Raw genomic sequence first — 21,774 nt, 5'->3', positions numbered from 1 at the left:
ATCCCCACTGCATTTTAATACATATAAAAAGAGTAAAGCAAAAAGCTGTTCTTACAAATATAATTTTCTGATAAAAGCTGGTCTATGGAGAACTTAGTCTTCTCCATTATGATCATAATTCTAAAATATAAAACTTGGTGAAAATATCCCCCCAAATCTAAATCAAACCTTTTTCTACACACAAATATAGAGGCTACTCACAATTTAGGATTATTTGTGAAAATTTGAATAAAAAAATGGGACTTTTGGCCATATCCTTATTGTGCCCACTCAAATGTAAATGAGATCTTTCTATTTATGAAATAGAAGATCTGTCCTCTGTGGGTAAATGTTTTTAGTTATCTTACTGAAAACATTTGTTATGCCTATTAAAAGCCTACAAATTACTGCTTCCAGAAAACTAAAATATAAAATATGATATTGTAGCTTATTCTTTGACACAATTACTCCCTCACATGAGTTCAGTATTTTATGAAAGTATATTATTCTAAATATATGAGCAAACCTAAAAATAAAAAATGTTTTTGTCCTATATTCAGTGTTTAGGTTCATAATGTCAATGTAGTTTCTAAAGCAATAACTATTTTTTTCCTGCCAAGCTTTACAATACTGTTTCTGTCAGAGTATAACTTCATAAGCCTACTAAGAATCAAGATAAATCATCTCTAATATCATAATTTATTGCAAATGACAAGTTACAAAGAATTCAGTTTTTTTTTTTTTTGTCTTGGCTAAGCTTATGGCCCTTACAGAAACAACAAGGATTTTTCTTCTTCTTGTGTAGTGGAGTGGTGCATTTTAAATTTATCATTTAATTACATGGTTGAAAAGTATCAACCCTAAAAGGAGGAAGAAAGATAAAGACCACTAGTATGGCTTATAAATATACTTTGCCAGTAGCAAACGTACTTTACCAGTACTCTAATAAATACTCTGTTTGATTAAGTAAGAGAAAAGTACAAAACATGAGAGAAAAGTAGTTACAACGAAACTGTAATAAAACCATGAATATTAATATAACTATACTGATGCCAATATTTATGAATTCATATTAAAACATTCTTTTGCATATAAAAAGGAAATGCCTTAGTATGAATACAGTTTGCTCTTTTTCTTTGGATTTTTTTTTCTTCCTTCACTATACTTTCTACTACATAGTTATTTTATGGCTTTAATTCTGGAGGAGGAATCATCTCACTAATTCCTGCCACACTGAACACAAAGAATGAGAGCAAACTACCCAAGAACTCAGCAGGAACCCTGATCTCTATCACTGGATTAAGCTTTTTTTGCAAATAGCCAATAAAAGCGGTGATCTGAAAAAGCTAATCAGATCCTGCTGTGGTATTTAGGCTATCTTGGTTGCTAGTATTGGATAATGTTAAGTACATTAAAACATCTGTAGGTAAAAAGTGAGCCCTGGTCTGCTCTTCTTAGTCACATGGCCCAAAAGTAAATATGAACAACTATAATGGGGCTCTTTTTGGATGACTGCAATAATGAGTATAATCAGGACGGAAAAAAAAATCAGTATATAGTTTCAAGAGGATAAGAAAATTAGCTAATACCAAGGGTGCATCTAATAGTTGAAACATCAACTATTTGAGATGATCTTCTACATTTGCTAAAAAAACATGTGGGCTTTGATACTGGTGTATGGAGCTGATTCCCCATGCCAGTGGTGATCACCAAGTCAATTTACTGGTATATTTCTCCCAAAATGGATTTTTTCTCCTCTGATATACAATTTTTGGCTGGAGATGTGTGGGTCAAGTGATAGAGGGCTGCTGCCTTACATATGCAAGGCCCCCAGTTTAATTCCTGCCACGAGCAGTACCAAAAGGTGTGGCTCTGATGATGTCCCAAGTACTACTAGGTTCACTCATCACAAGATGTGGCCTCTACATACTATGCATATGTGTGTGTATATCTATATATCTATATATATATAGATAGATATATACTTAAATTTTGTGCCATCCTCTTACACCATCTATACAATTTTGTTGTTGTTTTTGTTTGTTTATAAAAAATAATATTTTTTTCCTTTTGGATTTTGGGCCACACTTGGTTGTGCTCATGGATCACTCCTGTGCTCAGGGGACCGTATGTGGGGCTGGAGATCAAAACCAGGTTTGCCACATGCAAAGCAATCTCCTAATTTGCTGTACTATCTCTGACGCCATGAGCTTTTCTTTATCCACTCTTCTATCATTGGACATGTGTGTTGTTTTCAAATCTTGGCTATTAAATTAAATCAGTGCTCCCATTTGACCCAGCAATACCACTCCTGGGAATATATACCGGAGAGGCAAAAAGGTATAGTAGAGATGACATCTGCATTTCCATGTTCATTGCCGCTCTGTCTACAATAGCCACAATATGGAAAAAACCAGAGTGCCCGAAAACAGATGATTGGCTAAAGAAGCTCTGGTATATTTACACAATGGAATACTACGTAGCTGTCAGAAAACATGAAGTCATGAAATTTGCATATAAGTGGATCAACATGGAAAGTATCATGCTGAGTGAAATGAGTCAGAAAGAAAGAGACAGACATAGAAAGATCGCACTCATATGTGGAATATAAAGTAGCTGAGAGGTACAAGCTTACAATGTTGCGATTCCTGGCAGACATTTCTCTGGACTTAATTACTAGATACTAAAATACAGAAATCCAAAACTATGCTGCTGCTAGTGCGGCCTTCTGACTTCATATCTCTTCATTCTCAGCAATGGAAAACAAATTACCAAATGCTTTCTTTTCAGCAGATCGACTTTAGGGGGGAGAAACTCCAAATCAATAACAGTGAATTTTTTTTTTTGTTTAAATATTGAATGTAATCAAAGTAAAGTGAAAGTAAAGTGAAATTTACCAGTTACACATGCGGGGTGGGGGACTGGGGAGGTGGGGGGAAGGGGGGAGGTATATCGTGATTCTTGGTGGTGGAATATGTGCACTGGTGAAGGGATGGGTGTTTGAGCATTGTATAACTGAGACTTTAACTTGAACGCTTTGTAACTTTCCACATGGTGAATTAATAAAAGAATTTAAAAAATAAATAAATAAATAAAAGAAAAAAATAAATAAATTAAATCAGTGCTGCATTGAATATGTTGGGCATATATCTTTTTGAGTTAATATTCTTGTATTCTTGGGATAGATGCCAAGGAGTAGAAATACTGGGTTATATGGCATTTTGTTTTTAACATAAAATTGTGTTATATATACACAATGGAATGTTATTCTGCTGTTGGAAGAGATGAAATTCTAACTTTTAATGCAACTTAGAAATGTCAGAGGAAGAAGGGCAAATGTCAGTTTGCCAAAATGTTTGATCTCACTAATAAGAGAACTGAAATTACCAAGCATGGGGGGCGGCAGGGATGTGGACAACACCAATACTATTACTGTAAAAATTTTGAGTAATTAAAGGGGCCAGCAAGATAGTAGAGGAGTTAGAGCTTGTACCTTGCATGTGCTCAACTATGGTTCAGTATCTGGTGCTACATGCTTTCCTGACCACTACTGGGCCCAGGCACTGCTGGCGGGGCTATGGTGTTCTCCAGCACCACAGGGCCGTCACAGTACTCATCTTTCAACAATCACACTGACTCAGTGGCCAGATTGGTCAAGAATCACCAGGAGTAACCTCTGAGCACTACTGGGAAGGTACAGAAAAAACATTTTTTAATGAGTTTTTTGTTAGAATTTTAACTATCTTGGGGAGGCGGGTATTACACAGCAGGTGGTACTTGGGAACTTTTCCTAGCTCTGTGCTCAGGGGTCTGTCTCTGTGCTGAGTGATTGCTCATGGTGGTTCTATGGACCAAACCTGAGTCACCTGCTTTCGAAGTATACACTCAGCCTGTTGAACTATCTCACCATAAAATTTTAACCTTTCAGTCTTCTAGGTACAATTAGGAAAATATGATATAATCTCACTGCTATGTAATATTATTATTACAATTGAGTTGAAAGTTTAAAAAGTTACAATTTTTAGAAATTAACTCCTAACTCTTTTGAAGTACCAGTATAAAATGGTCTGTACTCACAATTATGGCACTTATTTATGAACTTATTTATAAACTTCCTCAAGAAGCTTAGAGCTTCTTAAGGAAGCACCACTCATGTAGTCCTCTACAATCTATATGTACAGTCTGTATGGTGTGAAGCAACAGTGCTGATATCTAGAAGAAGTGGTGAAAATAATAGGACCAGTAAAAAATACCAAAACAATAGCTTTTTGCAAATTTCGATGCAGGTGTTCCTTTGAATAGAAATTCTCTACTAGTTTTGATTACTCCTTTGTGACAGGATAAGATTGTAAAAGATCCCCAGTTAATCACATATTCTTGTAGTTCTCATTCTACTACTGGGGCTGTTTTCAACAGTTACGAAAGATGTGGGATAGTGAGTCTCCTTGGTGAGAGGACTTTTCCTGAGCCTCCTCCACTTCCAACTTCTTAACAGGAGGCATCCACTGCAGTCACATTTGGCTTCTTCCTCCTTACTAGAGAGTGATTTATCTGATGGCTGAGTCTGGAAAGAGGCATTGTGCAAGTTCAGCACCCTCATCTGCACATTTATGCCAGGATCAGTTCATATGCTGAAAGCCCATGGTAGATCTGGTCTCTAGCACTGCCTGAATTGTGGTTGAATCTCATTCTAGATTTCAGTGTTATGCCCTTTCTACTCTGCTCTTAAGTAGTTTTCTTCAGTACTATACTATATCCATATGCCTAGTTCTTTTTCTCAATTGATTCAGAAAGGCGGTAGGAAAAAAGACTTTCCCCAAACAGTATTCAACAGTACAAAGTTTCATTACAAAAAACAATGAAGAAGAAAAATGATTAAGAGGGGCCAGAAAGATAGTACAGGAACTTAGTTGCTTGCTTGCCTTGGAGGCTCCCAACTCTGGTTTGCTTCCCAGCACTACATGTGGTTCCCCAAGTACCACCAGGGGTCACTCTTGAGCAGAGAGTCAGGAATAGTCCCAAAAGGAGAATGTTGGGCGGGGAGGGGAGGGAGGGACGGAAATAGGGGATAAGGTACCAGCTTTGCTTATGAGCAACCACATTTCAATCCCCAGCACTGCAAATGGTCCCCCTCAGCAATGCCAGGAGTGACACCAGAGTATCAATGGGTAGGCACCAAAACAACAAAAAAGTGATGAGTATATAAATTAATCTTAACCAAGCTTATTTATATAATATACTGAAGGAATAAAGTTTTTAAAAAGAAAATTATCTAACAAAGTAGATAATGCTCTTCAAAGCCAAAACTTCTAGGCTTGATTATGATATTTCAAAATCCTGCCACTAAGTTCGAATAACCTTAAGGCAGTTATCTTTAGGGTTCAGAGACAAATACGAAATTAAGGGCCTGGGGAGGTAGCTAAGGTGGTGCAGCAGATGCATGGTTCAGTTTCATCCCTGGTACCTCATGACCTGAGCACTGCTGGATGTTGCTGAGGTGTGGCCCCTATAAAACTGTATCAGATAGAATTGGTAGGAGATCCATCATTAGGTTTGTATATCAGAAGAGAGTATAAGTATAAGGGAACTCAGGAAAAGCACTGTACACAGCAAATAATAGAAAAGGGACTACAGACCAACTAAGATTCAATACTTTGTTAATTATAAATCTGACCTAAATACAGGCTCTTACTAAAATACAATGTAAAGCTCTTAGGAACCTAATTCTTCATTTCCTTTAGGAGCATTATGGCTCAGCATCTGCAGCTACTTGATAGAAAATAAATACAAAACATCTATAAAAATAAAACAAACCCTACACCCAAGAATTGATCATAGGGGCTGGAGCAATAGCACAGCGGGTAGGGCATTTGTCTTGCACGCGGCTGACCCGGGTTTGATTCCCAGCATCCCATATGGTCCCCTGAGCACGCCAGGGGTAATTCCTGAGTACAAAGCCAGGAGTAATCCCTGTTCATCGCCAGGTGTGACCCAAAAAGCAAAAAAAGAAAAAAAAAGAATTGATCATAATTTTTCTTTTCAAATCTTGAGATCTTGTCTACAACTTTTCATACTAGTTCCATGCAGCAAATGGGTACATCCTAGTACCAGATGGTGGTGAAACAAGAACAAAGTCTGTTTCACTTTACTTACAGTATTGTGTGGACTGGGGCACGGGAAGAGACTAGAAACAACAAAAACATGCCAGTTAATGGTAAATGCTATAAAATCACTTTGAATCAGGAAGGGTTCTCTGAGAATGTTAGATATTCAGATATTTAATGAATTGAGAGGAAATGTTGTACTAGGAAGACGGAGGATTAAGTACAAACCTCAGATGAAAATGTGATCAGGGAACAGATCAGTAGCTACTTTGTCTGGTGGCAAGTGAACAAGGAAAGGAGTCACAGGTCATAGAAAGGAGCTGGCTTTTATTCTGATCTGGGAAACTTAGGGGTTTAGAGCTATTAGTATAAAAGAGCTTCATATCATTTCCTCTGCTCAAAAGTTGGGCTTACTTCTATATTTTTTGTTGTTTCACTGATCTTTCTCTAGTTCTATGCTGTACCATATAATAAGAACTGTCGACTTATAAAACAGACTTTGACTTAGAACCCCATCATAAATTGAAAATGGCATAAAATGAAAATACATTATAACCTAGCTTAATATATTTAATCTAGCCCACCTTAAACATGCTTTTTAAAAACAGACATTAATCAAGTTGGGCAAAATAATCTAATATAAGGTATATTTTGTAATAAATGTGTAATAGCTCATGCAATTTATTGAATGCTGTACTGAAAATGAAAATCTGGGGGCTGGAGCGATAGCAAAGCAGGTAAGGTGTTTGCCTTGCACCCGGTCAACCCGGGTTCGAATCTCAGCATCCCATATGGTCCTCTGAGCACTGCCAGGGGTAATTCCTGAGTGCATGAGCCAGGAGTAAACCTTGTGCATCGCCGGGTGTGACCCAAAAAGAAAAAAAAAAGAAAATGAAAACCTGTAGATTCTTTATCTTCATTTTCATGTTCGTGGTTGACTGGGGATTACTTACTGCCAACTGACCAGCATCACACAAGAGTATCCTAAAGCAAGTGCTAGTTTGGGGAATGATTAAAATTCAATATTCCAGGGGCTGGAGCAATAGCACAGCGGGTAGGGCGTTTGCCTTGCAATGCGGCTGACCTGGGTTCGATTCCCAGCATCCCATATGGTCCCCTGAGCACCGCCAGGAGTGATTCCTGAGTGCAGAGCCAGGAGTAACCCCTGTGCATCGCCGGGTGTGACCCAAAAAAAACAAAACAAAACAAAAATTCAATATTCCAAATATTGTTACTTTTGAAAACCTATGCTCTTACATCATCATAAACATGAAAAGTCCTAAGTCTGAACTGTCATTAGTGGGGAAGATCTGTGTATTAAGTACCTTGCATTGTTTTCAAGTCTCCTATCAGCACTTTTTCCCTCTCCGTGTTTATACTTTATTCTGACTATATCAATCAATGGGATGATGATGATGATGAGGAGGAGGAGGATATTTTACAGATACATAGTTTAAAACACTTAGGTATCTTAGCAATCTCATTATTTCCTTTAGTGTTTCATTGAGGTTCTTGGGTTTTCCAGGTATATAAATAATATAAAGTCTTACCTGATTGTCTATTCCTTATCAACATTTGCACTGATATTAAATTGCAATGATTATTTTGTGTTGTTCTGATATCATTGGGAATGAGCTTCATTATGTTTTATTATTAGGGAAAATGCTCAATGCTAGTTAGTTTGTGCATACACAAGCAGACACACATGATACACACACCCGCCTCTCATTTTGGGGAAATCTACCGCCTTATGGCTTGGTTTCCTCAGTTGTAAAAAAGGAATTATGGTTGTTTGAAATGTAATAAGCTAATAAAATAGTACCAGCTATATAAAATTATATGCTTATATCTATACATACACACCAGCATAAAGATAATGTGGTTTGTAAACTTTAAAATAAATGACTATAGGCAAAACAATCTCTTTAATTTTATTAATATTTAATTTCTAACTACACAATTTTCCTGAATAAATTGCTATACTTCTTAGAGTTAACTTTCTCCTAATATCTGTATAGTATTAACTATTAAAAAATTAAAGCCATAAATTTTCTTAATTGCTATTTAATTAAATAATTTACATAAAACATTTCTATAACTGAAGAATTTTACTGATATTTTTATTTAATTTAATATAGAAAGTACTCTAATTTTTAGATGATTTTATAGATGTTAGCCAGTAAACCGACTTTTATCTTAAAATTATGTAAAATCAAGGAGTCAATACAGTACAGAAGTTAGGGTTTGATTTCCAGCAACACATAGGTCCCCCCGAGTAATGCCAGGTGCAGTGTTGGAGGTGCTCAACACCTCAGGGCCTGAGCAGCATCACATCCTAGGGTCCTCACATTGTAACACTGTAGCACTGTAGTCCCATGGTTCATTGATTTGCACAAGCAGGCAGGCACCAGTAACGCCTCCAGTGTGAGACTTGTTACTGTTTTTGGCATACTGAATATGCCAAGGGTAGCTTGCCAGGCTCTGCTGTGCGGACGGGATACTCTTGGTAGCTTGCCAAGCTCTCCGAGAGGGACGGAGCAATCGAGCCCAGGTCAGCCTTGCGCAAGGTAAATGCCCTATCCGCTGTACTATTGCAGGGTTCTTGCATTAAAACCTGAATTCCTCATGGAGCCTTGGAGAGCCATCCTGAGCATCACTGAGGAGCCCTCTCAAAAATTTCTAATTGTGTACAGTTAATGCTTTTGTTTGTTTTGGGACCATACCCAAAGAGGTTGCTTTGCTTATAGTCATTTATTAAAAAGTTTAATCTGTTTTGGGAGGCTATTCCTGGCAGTGTTTGGGGGGTTGCCCCTGTAGTGATGGAGGGCATTAGATGCCACAGATTAGAACCAGGGCCACCACCTGTAAAGCATTTGCTCCAGCCTTCTGAGCTATCTCTCTAGCCACTACATTTTAAAAGCACCAAGCTGGAGAAAGAGTACAGCAGCAAGACACTTGTAATGCATGCAGCTGACCCAGTTCAATCCCCAGCACCACATACATGATGTATTGAATGAAGAGGAATAAACTACATAACATACAACATATTTTTTGTGGGGGGCTACACCTGGCAGTGCTCGGGGCTTACAACTGGCTCTGCATTCTGGGATCACTTCTGGCAATCTTGGGGACCATCTGGGGCTATGAGGACCAAAACCAGGTCCTTTGTGTGCAAGGCAACTGACTTACCCCTGACTTACCCATCATTCTAGCTCCTATCATACATTTTAAAGAATGTGTTTTACACAAATAAAAAACTTTCATTACAAATTATTTACACTAATATTTTATTTTGTTTTTGTTTTTTGACAACATCTGGCAAGACTCAGAGATTGTGCCTGGCTCTGCTGCACCCAGGAATCACTCCTGGCAGTGCCAAGGGGACCATATACGATGCTGAGGATCGAACGTGGGTCAGCCACATTCAAGGCAAGCACCCTATCTGCTGTACTATCTCTCCACCCACTACACTGATATTTTCTATTTTCTTGTATTTTAAAAATGAGAATAAAGCAAAGGATAAAACAGGTGTCAAGGCAGTTGTCTTGTACCTCAGTTTGATACCCAGCACTATTTATAGTTCCCTAAACACTGCCAGAAGTGACCCCTCAGAGAGCTAAGAGTAGACCCTGAGTACTTCTGAATGTGACCTGAACCAAAAAAATTAAATTAAAATGTGATTCAATGAATGCTAAAACTCAAATTTTAATATTAAAATATGAAATTAAGTAGTCTAAAATAGAGATTCTGTTTAAGATACTTTTCCTCCTGATTTTTTCTCTATGTTGCTTATTTTAACATTATATTGCTTATTTTAACTTAATGTCCCTGATTAAAAAAAACTGAGACAGTGGTTTGCAAAGTTGTTTACAATGTATGCCCACAAATTAAAAAAATTAATAATAATCTAAGCAAAAGGTGAGATATTCAAAATTATACAGAAAAATACACATAATATATTATCTAAGAGAGATGTAAATATCAGTAAGACTTTAACATTGAAGACAAAAAGAGGAGCCTGGGAGACAGCTTGAAGTGCTGGAGCACGTGCTTGTGCTTTGGATTTAGGAGCCCAGGTGGATCCTTGAGTAGCCCCTGAGTACGCTGGGTATGCCCCATGCCCCGTCCAAAAAAAGAAAAAACAAGTGGAGTAATATAAATGAGAGAAGTAATAATGAAAAATAGTGAATGTATCAAATAATGTCTTGCAGAGTGACTGGGAAGAGGACTTGGATAAAGGCTCCCAGTGTCTAAATGAGGAGCTATTTCAGTTTAGGGAAGAGAGGTGGGTCACCAGTTAATCACAAAAAAGTTGATCATGACACATTGAGAAGTACAAGAATTCTATGTACTATGTAGACATACAAAAAATTATTTTAGGATTTCAATCCATGTCATACTATCCTGTTTACATGAGGTGTTTATGATCAAATTAGATCCTAATCTATTAAAGAGCTATAAAATTTAAGTACTCATTTGCTATCAAAGTAGGAAGTAAACATTTTTGATTTTCCTGTTATTTGAGGATCACTTAGGCCCAAGACTCAGCACCTGGTGGCATACTTGCCAAATTAGCATTCTGGCTTAGGGCTGTCACTTTGGAGTTCCAAAGTGCTTTCTCCACCTGCCACATCTTCTCTCAGGTGCTTTCACAGCATGGGATAGTCTCAAAGCTAAGTTTCAGCCGCCAACCTGGCACATGCTTTCCAGCCATCCATCCAGGCCAAAAATAGTAAAAGTCTGTCGCAACCAGACTCACTGAATTAGTTTTGTGAAATTTATTCCTGTAGATGGTTCTGACTTTTTAAAAAATAATTTAAACATTTGTCTCCTATAACTCTAGTCACTAGTTTATTCCTCTTCATTCAATGTCATTTTTCCTGTACATAGCATATTCAAATACTGAAATTTAACTAAGTTCAAGTTCTTGAGTAAATAGTGAATGATCAAGTTTCCCTTGAATTGAATTGTACTGTTAACTCCAACACTTCTGAGTGTCCATTCTCTGTACCAATCACTGTTTTCCCCAAACAACCTATCTTTGTTAATCCAATAGAAAAGTGGTATAAAGTTGCTATGAAACTCATAGAATTGGGGCCAGAAATAGTGCAGTTGGTAGGGCTTGCCTTGCACACAGCCCGCCTGGGTTTGAGAGCCCCAGGACCACATAGGGTCCCTCAAGTCCCACCATGAGTGAGGAGTAATCCCTGAGCACTGTTGGGTATGGCCAACTGCTCCCCTATTCCTATGAGCAAAAAAATGAAAATCAGAGTGTTAAGAAGTGCAATCTGCAGAGTCTGAGAGACTGAGCCTGAGTTCCTATTCCGACACTCACTAGCTATGTGATTTTTTCATTCCTTTGTAAAGTGGTGATGATAATACCTGTTACCATGGTGAAATCAGGTAACATTAGTGTTGCCACGGATTAACTGATGACCAATAATGAAGACTTATTTCCTTGAGAGATATGTTTGCTATCATTTTTAATTATAAATGAGATTCCCCTCCCCCATTTAGTTTTATTCTTGACATGTCTATATTTTATACTGTTATTATAAAAGTCATTCATTTTAACCATCTAGCTACCTTACTCTGACCCTTAAACCTTATACATACTGTTAGGTTGTAAAACCTAACAGTTTTGGAGATATGTAATAGTGCACAATATTAATATCCATTTTTCTAAATTCCCCCCACCCTATTGACTTGATTGAAATCATGAAACAATTATTGATTAATTTTAGGCATTTGGGCTTACTCTGATTTTAATGGGACTTCGTCTTCACTGTTTCACATTTTAAAAGTCAATAGCTGTTGTTTTCTAACACAGATGTCCTGGTTTATAAACAGCTTTTCCAGAAAATATCTATAAAAGTGCTAAGTGGAAATGTGAAAATAGACTAACCTTACTTTACTAAATTTCTAAGCATCTTTGAGGCACATTAACTAATTTTTCAGTATTTGAGGCATGCTATTTATTTGAATTTTGTATTTATTTACTATGGAGTCTCTCAAATGTCTATCAGGATAACCAGGACCTCCTCCTGGCACTTTTTGCCCAACTGGGCTACCAGTTCAATGCAAAGTCCAGAGGATGCAGTACTGCTTGGGACCTAATGAGGCTCTGACTTACCTGGGCAATATGCAGTGCTTGGGGGCTTCTAGAGATCATGTAAGACATGAACCTTAACATATATCTGTATTATCTTTCCAACCCAATATTCTCTATTTTTTTAATTACACAGTCAGTATAAGTGCAGTAAGGCTAAATGCTTTCAATACACTATATGAGTCTATACTTTGAATCTACTCTTTATTATTATTACAGTATATTTATAAACTATTAGTAGAAGTGAATAATTTCCCCCTAAAACAATATGAAGTCTTTAAGATCAGGGCACTAGTGCCTTCTTTAATTGACCTCTCAGAAATCTTTTAGAAAAATGAGGACTATTATTCTCAAAAAAAGATACAAATAACTTTTGTAACCCCCCCCAATGATACTATTACAGAAATTGAACTCTTTAATTAGCAAGATATCTATTTTGATATCACATTTTTTATTAAATCATTTTTGTGCTGAAGCCCTAATTTAGCAATGTTTTTAAGAAGTGTTTAAATATAGTAAATGAAAATCTGGTATTCACATATCTGAATGTTCTTCTATCCTTAGGCTAAAATATTTGATTGTGGACTTTCCTTTTAGTTTTCCAAAACTAGTTCATTTTATACTATATTTTTCAGTACATATACACAAAGTGTTTCAAATCCATTTATTTCCCATTAAGGCTCCTAATTTTTCTTGCAGTGTTCTTTCAGGTTTTAGGATTACATTAAACAGAGGTCTACTGACTGGCTCTAGAATCTTTAAAATGTCCCTTGTGAGTAAGAACAGCAGCAGGGAACAAGATACAACTAATGTTTGAGGTCAAATCCTGATCCATAAATCAGAGTCACTGAGAGTAGTGGCTACAGTTACTGTCACTGTCACTGTCATCCTGTTGTTCATTGATTTGCTTGAGCGGGCACCAGTAACATCTCCATTTATCCCTGTTGTGTGCTAGTGTAGCCCGGTGGCATACTGGGCGCTCATTCAGGGTCAGGGGAATGAGGGCAGTTGTTGTTACTGCTTTTGGCATATCGAATATGCCATGGGTAGCTTTCCAGACTCTGCCGTGCAGGCAGGATACTCTCGGTAGCTTGCCGTGCTCTCCGAGAGGGACGGAGGCTTTGGGGGACTTTACAGGTCTCCAAAATAAGGCCAATAAATGAGCTTATAAAACTGAGCTGGAGGTGGTTTGTGGGTGTGTCTCCCACATACCTAACTTTTGGCTGTTTAATTTCTTGGTAAACTTGGCGCCAAGTTGTTGGGGTCTGGCCAAAGGCACAGCAGCAATTTCGGGATATCTGGAAGTCTGAAGGCATTATCAGGCTGCTATGCACTTGCCCCACAGGTTCAGGTTGACCTGCGGATGGAACCATACCTATTTTTTCCCCTATACTCTTTAATTCTAACATAGAGAAAATAGCTCCTTGGCCACAATTTCAAAAATGTACTAATCTCTTGGACTGGAGTGATAGCACAGCGGGCAGGGTGTTTGCCTTGCACGAGGCCGACCCGGATTCGATTCCTCCATCCCTCACGGAGAGCCCGGCAAGCTACTGAGAGTATCCCGCCCGCATGGCTGAGCCTGGCAAGCTACCCATGGCGTATTTGATAATATGCCAAAAGCAGTAAAAACAAGTCTCACAATGGAGATGTTACTGGTGCCCGCTTAAGCAAATTGATGAACAACGGGGACGACAGTGCTCCAATCTCTTAAAATTACAGGAAAATCCCAGAAAATATCTGATACCTTAAGTCACTACCTCAGTGGGACAGTTAGAGATGACTTAACCAAAAAAGTTGTCCAAGTCATACTACTTAGGTGGCTCTGGTGGCCCCCGGGAACCCTTACTAAAAAATTGCCAAGTTAACAATGAAAAGGCAACCTTACTTACATGGGAAATCTCTCTGTAAGTGTACAGAATAATAAATCACAAAGCAAAAGCTAATATTTGAAACAGACTAAGTCACAGAATGAGGATAAAATTAAGCCCACATAATTTTAAATAGGAAATGAGTACAGATGACTAAGAACAATGAACAAAAACTAATTTTAGCTTCACCCTAAAAGACATAAAGTAATAGGTTTAGAAACCTAAAATATAAACTGACATGTTAAGAGCACTAACAGTAAACTTGAGTTTTTAGAAAATTTTTTTATCTAGCAGTTTCAAGTACTCAAAACACAAAAGCCATCAGTTAAGTAGACAGAAAAACAATAAACACAAAATAATATGTCCAATCAAATCAATGGATGCCGCTAACTCATTTTCTGCTAATAATTGAGTGACTTCTGAGTACCAGGATACTTTACACTCAGTATCTTGAACCAGTGGGAGCAACTCTAAAGTACATAGTATTTGATGGATAATAAATCAGAGAAACTGAGTTTTGAGGTAACAGCCAGTAAAAGGTAGAGCTGGGATTAAAACCCAGGTTTAGTTGATTTCAGCGGTCCCACTTGCCCACTGTGCAAATCCAGTCTTACAGTTCTCCAACCTAGATTGGCTGAGCATCTTATTCTCTGCCTAAATACTTTCATTTTAGATACACTATTAGCACTGTCATTTAGTTTAGAGAGTTATATGCTGCAAATTAGAAGGAGGGAGCAACAGTTTCAGCAAGGACTAAACATCAGGGAAAGACCAAAATCATTTTGTCAATATAAATAAGTGTCCTGCTGCCTTGACAGTCTTCAACAACAACAACAGCAACAACCCAACCAAACCTAAAAGCATACCAAGTATTGCTATTTAGGTTAGAATCAATCAGAAATCTAGATAACCTTGGCTAGAATTATTTAGCCTTTCTATTATCTGGAAGATAGGTGAACAACAATATAGTTAATAGACCTTTATAGAACAGTAGTGAAGTGAAATTGATAATGTACACAAAGTGCTTAGTACTATACCCGGCAGACAGTTAGTGTCCAATAAGGTTAATATTATACTTCAGAAAAATAAATTTATAAGCTACATATTATTTAATTTTTAATTCAGATTCTGTGATTTACAATATTGTTAGTGATGCTTTCTCATGAACATAATTCCAATATCACACCCATTATTAGTGCACTCACCTCTCTCTGACAAGTGCCTTAAGAAATATGATTCTGCTATATTGTTTAAATATCAAATACATAAATTTGTTAACATGAATTAGGTTAAAGACATCTTAATAATTAGTTAAAATAGGTACTTGGCCTAAATTGGAACTTCCCTCTGAATTATTAACTGTGAGACCTGGAGTGAATAAATTATTTGGACATTGTGGTTCAGTTTCCTTCTCAAAAGAAAGGTATTGACATACTTTGTGATGAAATAGCTAGTATTAAATGCGTTAATATATGTTGAGCACTTAGAAAAATGTTTACACAGTAGATGTTGCCTATTACTAATCAATCTTAAAAACCATAATAGAGTAAGCCAAGTGAGACTGTATTTGGGGCCTAAAGGAGCCAGATGAAAGGTTAGAAAATAGAAAATATTCCAGACAAGCAAAAAAAGACATAGGGGTCGGAGTTTCTATTTGTTTATTTATCTACCCTGAGAGACTGGATAATTATCTGACAGGCAGATCACTTTGTATCATCTGCTTATGGATTTTTGCTTATAATTTAACACTGTACTGCTAAATTAGTTATCTGATGATTAGGGCTATTGGTGTTTTAAAGTTTTTCATACTCCCATGTATTTTTAAGTTTCCTATAAAACTTAGAAAACTACAACAAAGTACACTGCATTTCTGTAGTCAGAGAGCTTAAAAATGAGTAAAAACCATGGATGGTCTTAGTAAACTGAGTATCTCTGAATTTATCTTGTTTATCTAGATATATTGAAAAGACATTATTCTTGCCTTCAAGTTGTCTGGCCAAGCAGGATTTCTGTGTTGTCTAGTTACTGGAAGATCTTTCTCAAGGACAAAATTATCTGTAGCTCTCTCTTATCTTACATACTCATAACGCTAATCACCAGGCTTCTCTTAATTTTCAAACAGTGCCAACAAATGAACACAGAAAATGACACTTTTATTTATTGTTTTGTTTTGGCCACACTCAGCTGTGTTCAGGGCTTACTCCTGGCTTTGTGCTCAAAGATCACTTCTGTAGGCTAAGGGCACCATATATGGTGATAGAGATCAAATCAAGGCAAGCACCTCACCTGCTGTACTATCTTCCAGCCCCAAAATAACACTTTCTAGGGAATAAACTAAAAATAGAATCATGGGGATGCATAAATAAGTACATGATGATTAAGAGCATAGTTCTTATAAGTCAGACTGCACAGGTTCAAACTCTTCTGCAGTTTACCAATTGTGATTTTGGAGGCAAGTTAAACTTTGCCTCAAGTTTGCCCACCTACACATGGGAATACTAAAAGTAATGCACAAGTACAGTGTTTGGTACATCATTGCACAATATTATGTCAGCTTAAAAAAAAGGAAAGAAAAAATTTACATATCTACATACATATTTGAAAGTTATCATTATACCATCAGATCCAAAATTTCCCTTCAGTATGTACTTCTCACACTATCTGATTTAAGTAGCACATTTAAATGGCTAAATAGTTTCTTTGATAGTGAAGGAGCAGAATTCGATGAAATACATGTTTTAGGCCACACCTGCAGTATACCTGGCTCTGTCTGTACTCAAGAATAATTCCTGGCAGTGCTGGGGAGTGGAGGCAATCTGGCTTGGCCACGAGCAAGGCAAGCACCTCTTTACTGTCACTCCAGCTTGGGATGAGATGCATTAAAAAAAAAAAAAAACATTGGGGGTGGCATTGGTGGAGGAAAGTGGACACTGGTCGAAGGGACTGGTGTTGAAGCATTGTATGCCGGAAATCCAATCATGAATAACTTTATGATTTCATGGTGAGATAAACAAATAATATAATTTAAAAATAGTGAAATATCAGCAGTGATAATATTAGGGTTTTTTTTAATGACTCCTGAAGTTTTAGCTTTGTAAAGGTATGATTTTATATGTTATAAATCCATGAGGCTTATTAGCACGTAGGACATAAAAAGCTTTTTTAGAACATTTGATAGATTTATGATAAAACCCCCAGAATCTTAATATTTTATATTTAAAATTAGAATCCTGATTTTATAAATTTTATTGTTTAGTGACCTTCCTATTTAGTATTTCTTTTTCCAAGAAAGACAATTTCTTAAGAAAATTCCTTGAGGAGGGGGTGGAGCAATAGCACAGCAGGTAGGGCTTTTGCATTGCACGCGACTGACCTGAGTTCGATTCCCAGCATCCCATATGGTCCCCCAAGCACTGCCAAGAGTAATTCCTGAGTAAAGAGCCAGGAGTAACTCCTGTGCATTTCCGGGTGTGACCCAAAAAGCAAAAGAAAAAAAAGAAAATTCCTTGAGGAGCTGCAGTGATAGTACAGCAGGTATGGTAGCTTGCTTTGCATGTGGCCAACCTTGGTTCAATCCCTGACATTCCATATGGTCCTCAGAGCCTGCAAAGAATGATTCTTGAGTGCAGAGCTAGGAGTAAACCCTGAACACCGCTGCATATAGCACAAAAACAACAAAAAATTAAAAAACCTTGAAACTTCCTGAGCTCATCTTAATCCCGCCAATACTCCCATCATCTGCTGCATCCTGCAGATGCACTGGACCCCCATCTTCTGTTCAGTGATCATTTGGGACTGACTCCCTCCTAAATACAACCTACCCGTATCTTCCCTAGTAAGAACTGGCATGCAGCCTTCCCTATACCTGAATTTCTGAGTTTTCCATTCATGGCACTAAGGATATTCCAATTAGTATTATGTTTTATTTGTTCTTAATTTCTCCTTTTAAGGGATTCAGGGGCCTCACAGAGCACCTCCATTGAATGTTTCTGAAGAATAATTTGCTGAGGGAATAGAAGATTTCCAGTCTCAAATGAGCAATGGCTGCAGATCATTTTGAAATCCTACATTCTAACAAAAAGGTACTTCTACTTACTATCTTATGCTTGTTTCTTTAAAATTGCTATCAAATCAGAATTCTTATGAATTTATGTCAAAAACAACAAAACCCACTAAAATCATATAAATAAAAGGATCAAAATAGTTTAAAATGATGACAGCTATAAAATGATAGCAACACTTTAACATATTATAGCACTTAAAATTAATGTAAAAACTACTATTGCATGTTAGACTGAAGATAAGATTGAAGATGAAGACTGAATGTTAGATTGAAGTTAGATTAAAATTAGATTGAATGTTAGATTGAAGATGAAGATCCATTTGCAGACTGAGAAAATATTTTAAAAATATAATTTTTAGGGGATGGAAAGAAAAGGGGTTAATGTGGAGTGCCTTGCATGGTGCTTGTTTGATCCCCAGCACCAGTATATGGTCTGAGTACTTGAGATATGGCCTAACCCCACCCTCACCCTCTGCCTCCATATGCAATTTCCATTAAGTACATGGGGTCCACTTTGACAAGCAGATATAATCCTTGAAAACATAGCTCCGGAGAAGCTATTAATGTAAAACAGGATATTTTTATTTTCCTGGTAAATAAAACAAAAATGTAGTAAGAGGAAGTGACTAATAACCTCCCATCAACATGCTAACATTCCAAGGTTCTGTTTCCTATTCTGTAATACTTCCTATTATAAGAAAATTACTTCATTAGTCTTTCATTATTAACTGCAGGTTAAAAAGTACTGACCTCTTTTGTTGGCTCTGTTTAAAATGCATCTTAATTTGCTTGTAATAGTCATTTTGTGATGACAAGATGCTAGAGATAGAACTGTAACTTATTTCATAAGTAAATATCATTCTTTAAAAAATACTCTAACATTCCAAATTATAGATAACAGCTCCTAGTCCATTTTATAGTTTTAGGGTATCAGTCTCAAGACAGCATGTGAGTTGAGAGACAAGTCTGAAAAAAGGTATTTTCCCGGATTGTTAGAGGAAGAGAATTTTATATTTGGTGAAACTATCTTTGTATTCAAACATTAGATAACATCAACAATAAAAGATTGCTAACAAAACTGTATAGGTGATTTTAAAAATGGAATTAATCTTTTCTAAACTCTTAATAGAGTTAAAGATACACACTGTATTTGTGACTGCTTTTGGTCTTTGAAAAATAAAAAAAAATATGTTTCAGGCATATCCACTGTTTCCGTTTATAATCTGAATTAGAAAAATTAAATGAGGAAGTGGTCTGAAAAACTTTCCCAAATTTCTAAATGTACAGTCACTGCCTCAATTCTAAGATAATTTAAAAAATTATCTGAACCAGTTAAATGCCTCATGGTCTTGCAGCCAATGGGAAAACTTTCCCTCAATCTGGATCATTATTTCTTTATCACAAAGCAGAGCACAAACCAGGATTGTTAACGGTCACCACCCAAATGGCCAGAAACCCTCGTTGAGGACTTCAGGGGGTGCAGAGATGCAGCAGCTCAGGGAAGAAAAGCGGGGTTCATTTTCTCTAAGTTACATTTGTAAGAGGTCTTTGTAGGGATCCGAAAATATGACCCAGCCCAGCCCAAATGAACGCAGGGTGGAAATGAGGATCTGGCCGTGGAGACTGGGCGGTGAAGGGTGCAGGAGTGGGGGTTTTAATCGGGGCCGGCCCGGGGGAGGGGGGGTGATGGGAGGTCTGGATGGAGGGGATGGATGGATGGGAAGAGCTAATGGCTGGGGCGGGACCCGAGATGTCGGGTGATGCCTCACCCCACGAGCGCGCGACCGTCGAAGCCGCAGGAGCAGGGCTGTGGGTCCGTTTCCATCGGGGGCGCCCGAGCTCACCTCCCGGTTCGGCGGCCGTGCCCCGGGGCGGGCGGGAGTGGACAGGCGCCCTAGGCCGCGGGGCCGAGGTCGGCCTCACCCTTCCCGAAATCCCGGCGGGGACGGCTCTGCCCGCGGGGAGATGCGCCGGGCCGGACGCTCGGCCATACCCGCGTCTCGGGAGCCCGGTCACCCACCTCCGGGGGTCCCACCCGCCAAGGCCTGGGGATCGCTCGGCGCGGGCCCTCCGCCGGCGCTCGACCGCCGCCTCCCGGCCCCCGGGCCTCCCTTCCCCTAGCTCACGGCCACCCCCGCCCCCCACCCCCCGAGACACCAACCTGGGGGCCGCTACCCGGCATGGCCGATCCGCGAGGGGGGCGGGCGGGCGGTGGGGCCCGCAGCTCCAGCGGCCAGCTCGGCCCTCCCCGTGCGGAGCCGCGCCCGGCCGCCCGCGCGCCCTCCCCGAGGCCCGCGGCCCCGGCGCCCCCTCCCCGGTCTGCACAACTCACACCCAGCCACGCGCGCTCATAGAGCTGTTGCTTAACCTACTTGCAGCCTCTTCTCAGCAGCCATCACAACATGCCCGGGGACCGGGCAGCCCCGGGGCCCGCCGGCGGGCGGCCACCTTTCGCCACCGCCCTGGGCCGCCGCGTCCGCCGCTAGGGCGCGGGGCGAGCTGGAGGCTCCCCCATGCTGCCCGGCCGGCCTGCCGGCCGCCCGCCGGGGCCCTGGGTTCGGCCCGCCGCCCGCGCCGCTGCTCCGCGGGCGACAGCGAAGCCGGCTCTGCCGCCCGCAGCCGAGTTGCTCGCCAGCCCGCAGCCGCCGCCGCCGCCGCTGCGCCGCTTCCTCCTCCCCTTCCCGCTTTTCCTTCTCTTTCGCCTCCCCGGGAACCAAGGTTGGCGAACCAGCACCTGCTGCTGGAGATCACCGAGAACTGAAACAGGAAACCCCGAGCCAAGGGGAAAACCCGGGAGGCGTGGAGAGGGCTGAGGGGAGCTGCAGGAACCTGTCGGGCTCGACTCGGTCGCTGGGGCTGCCGTCGCCCCGCGCCTCCAACCAACTCTCGCTCCCTTTCCGGGGCCCAGCCCAGCCTGGGGTCTCCACCTCCCCTCCGCGCTTCCCGGGCTCTCTCCCGGAGGGCGCCTGTGGTCCCTGCAATACCTTCCGCACCCATCAGCTGCAGGGATCATTCCCTCCCAGCACTCAAGGAAATCGTGAGGCCGCCTTTCTGGGGCAAGTTCCCCTAGGTTATTTACTTATTATCAATATTCCATAAGGAAGAAAAGCCACACCCTGCACCGGCAAGACCAATAAGGGAAGTTAAACAAATGAAGCTGTTGGGATTTCACTCAGGAGGACAAATTTCTGCAAGGAAACTGGCTTTATTGGAAATCGCAATATGTCACAATTGAGGTTAAGCTCAGGATGAAGCCACATCTTTTTGGGATGGTGGGGAGACTGGCTGGGCTCCCGAGTTGCCAGGGTGCTAAGCTCCAAGAACACAGAGCCTTTCTACTTGCACGAAATTTGCTACACCCAACACAATCTAGGTCAACCTTTCAGAGATAGCCAAATAATCTTCACTTGCCATTCTTGTTCACCTGCCTGGAGAATTGTCACAGGTCCTAACTCCCAGCAGGATGCATCTGCTATCAGAGAGAGTGGGAAGGGAATCTTTGTGGATTGCGGCCCTGTATGTGCCACAGATTTAGTGCTCACTTCAAATAAATGGTCTCATTTAAATGGTCCCATACCCATGTGTGTTGGGTGTCATAATCCTCTATATCGATCAGAAAATCAGAGTTACAAGTTTAGCAAAATTCTA

At 39.7% G+C, this 21,774-nt stretch overlaps 1 protein-coding gene across 2 annotated transcripts in view; it reads right to left on the bottom strand.

The window, feature by feature from the left end:
* ZC3H12C (zinc finger CCCH-type containing 12C) overlaps positions 1 to 20,930 on the bottom strand; it is a 57,411-nt gene extending 36,481 nt beyond the window's left edge. The window contains exon 1 of one of the 2 annotated variants that reach the window (XM_055132478.1): positions 20,499 to 20,930. In XM_055132478.1, the coding sequence (XP_054988453.1) occupies positions 20,499 to 20,522 (24 nt within the window). In that variant the 5' untranslated portion in view covers positions 20,523 to 20,930. Of the gene's footprint in view, positions 1 to 20,287; positions 20,407 to 20,498 lie in introns of those variants that run through there. The other variant, XM_055132479.1, reaches the window with a different exon arrangement.
* Between the last annotated feature and the right edge of the window lie 844 nt (positions 20,931 to 21,774).

This window comes from Sorex araneus, chromosome 3 (genome assembly GCF_027595985.1).
Source record: "Sorex araneus isolate mSorAra2 chromosome 3, mSorAra2.pri, whole genome shotgun sequence".
In the NCBI taxonomy this organism is placed as follows: Eukaryota; Metazoa; Chordata; class Mammalia; order Eulipotyphla; family Soricidae; genus Sorex; species Sorex araneus.
This window is presented reverse-complemented; position numbering and strand designations above follow the sequence as displayed.